The 4,087-nt window shown below is 37.2% G+C and overlaps 2 protein-coding genes across 3 annotated transcripts in view; both read left to right on the top strand.

The window, feature by feature from the left end:
* Nucleotides 1-1,156, top strand: part of LOC107490892 (uncharacterized) — a 1,527-nt gene extending 371 nt beyond the window's left edge. Inside the window, exons 2-3 of the mRNA XM_016111699.1 lie at nucleotides 44-731; nucleotides 955-1,156. Of these exons, the coding sequence (XP_015967185.1) occupies nucleotides 44-731; nucleotides 955-1,156 (890 nt within the window). The remainder of the gene's footprint in view (nucleotides 1-43; nucleotides 732-954) is intronic.
* A 2,385-nt stretch (nucleotides 1,157-3,541) lies between these two features.
* Nucleotides 3,542-4,087, top strand: part of LOC107491230 (glycosylinositol phosphorylceramide mannosyl transferase 1-like) — a 2,807-nt gene continuing 2,261 nt past the window's right edge. Inside the window, exon 1 of one of the 2 annotated variants that reach the window (XM_052261484.1) lies at nucleotides 3,542-3,943. In XM_052261484.1, the coding sequence (XP_052117444.1) occupies nucleotides 3,681-3,943 (263 nt within the window). In that variant the 5' untranslated portion in view covers nucleotides 3,542-3,680. The remainder of the gene's footprint in view (nucleotides 3,944-4,087) is intronic. The other variant, XM_016112033.3, reaches the window with a different exon arrangement.

Below are 4,087 nucleotides of genomic sequence, written 5' to 3'. Positions count from 1 at the left end.
ACCCATTTGAAGGCCCAGAACTTGTGGAATTTTATTGAACCAGGTTTGCAAAAAGGAGCAGATGCTGCCCAACAAAGGAGAGATCAATTGGCGCTATCTCAAATTCATCAAGGAGTAGATTATACGGTGTTTGGCAAAATAGCAAATGCCAAAAGTGCAAAGGAAGCATGGAACACGTTGAAGCTGTCATACAAAGGCGTAGATAAAGCTCAGAAAGCAAAGCTACAGTATTTAAGAAGAGAATATGAAAGGTACGAGATGTCTAGCTCAGAAACCGTTGAGCAATATTTTACTCGTGTTACAGATCTTGTCAATAAGATGAGAGTCTATGGAGAAGATATGCCCGATAGCAAAGTGGTGGAGAAAATTCTTCGCACCATGCCGATGAAGTATGACCATGTGGTGACTACGATACTAGAGTCTCACGATATGGATACTATGACGATTGCAGAGTTGCAAGGAACCATGGAAAGCCACATCAGTAGAATACTGGAGAAGTCAGAAAAATCAACCGAGGAAGCTCTGAAAAGTCGAGTGAATTTCAACAACGTTGCAGAATCAAGCCGTACACAAGAAGGACGAGGTCGTGGTTTTAATTTTCATAGTAGAGGCAGAGGAAGTTTTAGAGGTAGAGGTCGTGGCAATTACAACCAAGGAAGTTACAATAACTTTACACCACCTAATCAAGGAAGAGGTGGAACAAATTTCAGGCCTGTCAATCGAGGAAGAGGGTAATTTTTATCAAGAAAGAACCAATTTCAATTGTTTTTATTGTGGAAAGTATGGACACAAAGCAGCAGATTACAGATTCAAAGTGATGAATAACAATCAAGCACACGTTGCAGAAAATCAGCATCAAAACACTGATGATAATCCGGGTACTCAGACTTTATTTTTTACAAGTAATTCATGTGCTGAAGATGAAAATATATGGTACTTGGATAATGCTTGCAGTAATCATATGTCTGGTAGAAATGAGTTATTTTCTTCAATAGATGATTCAGTTAAACTATTATTGAAGTTTGGTAATAGTACAAAGATCCCTATTGAAGGAAAATGGCATATACCAATTAGATTGAAGGATGGTTCTCTGAATTATATTTCTGATGTTTTCTATGCTCCTGAATTTGATTACAATTTACTGAGTATGGGGTAATTATCTGAAAAGGGATATAAGATGATAACTTATCGTGGATATTGCACTGTATTTGACAACAATGGAAGGTTCATTAATAAAGCAAAGATGACTTCAAACAGAATGTTTCCATTAAAAATTCAACATGTTAATCCTTCTTGCATGAGTTCTGTGATACTTGATGATAACTGGTTGTGGCATATGCGGTTTGGGCACTTCCATTTTTATGGCCTAAACTACCTATCAAGAAAAGGATTTGTTTCTGGTCTACCACGGATTTATATTTCCAATTGTGTTTGTGAGATTTGTCAATTGGGAAAGAAGTACAGAGATCCATTCCCTACAGGAAAGTCATGGAGAGCTAGAAGATTACTTGAAATTATGCATTCAGATCTCTGTTCTGTAGAAGTTCCAAGTAATGGTGGTAGCAGTTACTTTATCACTTTTATTGATGATTTTAGTAGATATACATGGGTATACTTTCTGAAGCAGAAATCAGAAGCATGTGATGTCTTTAAGACATTCAAGGCGTTTGTCGAAAAACAAAGTGGCTGTAAAATCAAAATTCTCAGAACAGACAGAGGAACAGAATATCTTACGTGTTCAGAATACTTTAAGCAACACGGAATTCAACACCAACTAACAACTAGATACACTCCTCAACAAAATGGAGTTGTTGAAAGAAAGAACAGAACCATCATGGAGATGGTCAGATGCATGCTCAAGTCAAAACAAATGCCTAAAGAGTTTTGGGCAGAAGCAGTCGCAATAGCAGTTCATATTTTAAATAGGTGTCCAACAAAAAGTGTTTGTGATAAAACTCCAGAGGAAGCTTGGAGTGGAAAGCGGCCTTCCATTCATCATTTCAGAGTCTTTGGGTGTATAGCTTATGCCCACGTACCAGATCAATTAAGGAAGAAGTTAAATGACAAAGGCGAGAAGTGTATCTTTATTGGCTATAGCACAGACTCAAAAGCATACAAGTTGTACAATCCAGTATCAAAGAAAGTGATCATCAGCAGAGACGTGACGTTCGACGAGAAAGACATATGGGACTGGGACAGAAAGACAGAAAAACATCCGATTGTAATTTCAAATACATGTGATGATGAAGAAGAAAGACAACCAGATGCAACCGAACAACCTGAATCATCTAGAAGACCTCAAAGAGAGCGGAGACTACCTGCTAGATTAGCAGATTATAAAGTTGGCAATGACAACGATCCGTCTGATGAAGAAATCATAAATTTTGCTCTATTGTCAGATTGTGAGCCGTTGAACTTTGAAGAAGCCTTTAAAGACAACAATTGGAAGAAAGCAATGGATGAGGAGATTCATGCCATTGAAAAGAATGACACATGGGAGCTAACAGATTTACCAACAGATAAGAAGCCGATTGGAGTAAAGTGGGTTTACAATACTAAGTACAAACCCAATGGTGAAGTTGATCGTTTCAAAGCAAGATTAGTTGCTAAGGGATACAAACAAAAACCAGTGATCGAGTATTGTCCAACTGAAGAACAAGTTGCTGATATATTTATAAAGCCATTGAAGATCGAGTTATTTTACAAATTGAAGAAGATGCTTAATTCTGCAAGTTTGATTTAAGGGAGGCAATGTTGATTAAAATTTTAAATCAACTTGCATGGACTAGAATCTTCATGAAACATGGTTAAAGAATTGAAGAAGCAAAGTTTGAGTTGAATACAATAATAATCAATTGGCTAGATATTGCTAGAAGCTAATGTTAGAAGCTTGAAGATTTTTGAAGAACATTCAAGAGAGTAGTATAACTACAACATTCTACAACAATGAAGAAGTTCAAAATCAAATTGAATTGGAATTAAAAGGAAGTTGCACTCATCACCTCCATACTAGAAGAATCATGAAGTGCATTGGAAGCTTCAAGATTGATGACTAAGTTTAATGAAGAATTTTCAAGATGTGCTAGAAATTACTTATTTGAATAGTCAAAGTAAGAAGCAAAGTTGGATAAGTATGTGTATTAAGAAACTAGTAGAATCATGAACTTTTAGTATGAAACTTTGTCTATATAAAGACATATATGCCTTATGTAATGTGTGTGTTCAATAATGAAATGTGTATGTTTTGAAATGTGAAAATTCTCTCCCTTGTCTTATGAGTGTTAGTGAGTTTGAGAGATGAAAAATATGATAGTGTCATTTATATGAGTGAATGATCCTAGAGCCAATTAGTTGTGGGTATTATACTTACAATTTTAAATTCACTAAAGTATTTTGGCTGATTTTTTGCTAATACCTTTAGTTCCTAGCATTACTCTAAAAATAAAATGTTATATGACAATACTCAAAAAGTCAAAAGTCAAAACATAACCCGAAAATAGCAAAATGTATGTCGTTTTGAAGTTCGACGAGGTAATAAACGGTGTCGTTTTGAATCAGGGACCGTTTTCCGCAGTAACAAACACACTTGGAAGTTGAAACCGCAGAGCACGGCGATGCGAATCACCATCGACGCAATCCCTTTGGACCTTCTTCCCTTGAATCTGAATGTGCTCTAAGCCATGTCCTCCGTCCACGTCGACATCGCCGACGATTCTGCTGCCGCAGCCACCGACGGTTTTTATTCTCCGGCCAAGCAGAAGGCCGCGAACCGCCGCCCCACCGTCCTCACCATCCAGCGAGCGAGGCAGACCCTCTGCGCCGCCAAGGTGAAGCTCATCCTTGCGGTTCTCACCTTCTCCTTCATCATTTACGTCTCCTCCAAGCTCAGCTCCTTCATGGGTTGGAACCCTCACTATCCTTCATTCGTTTCTTCTCCCTCAAGGTTTACAAAAATGGATCCTTTTTTCTTTTTCGATTTTCAGTTTACGGTTGTATTGCTTTGCAATTGATTGTTGATTCTTTCTTTTTTTTTAATGTATATTTCAATGGAAGATCATCTTATTTAATATTTTAGTTTTTGGAAGAA

This window comes from Arachis duranensis, chromosome 5, assembly GCF_000817695.3.
Source record: "Arachis duranensis cultivar V14167 chromosome 5, aradu.V14167.gnm2.J7QH, whole genome shotgun sequence".
Lineage (NCBI taxonomy): Eukaryota > Viridiplantae > Streptophyta > Magnoliopsida > Fabales > Fabaceae > Arachis > Arachis duranensis.
Note: the sequence above shows the minus strand (reverse complement) of the source record. Positions and strands in the feature narration are given on the sequence as shown.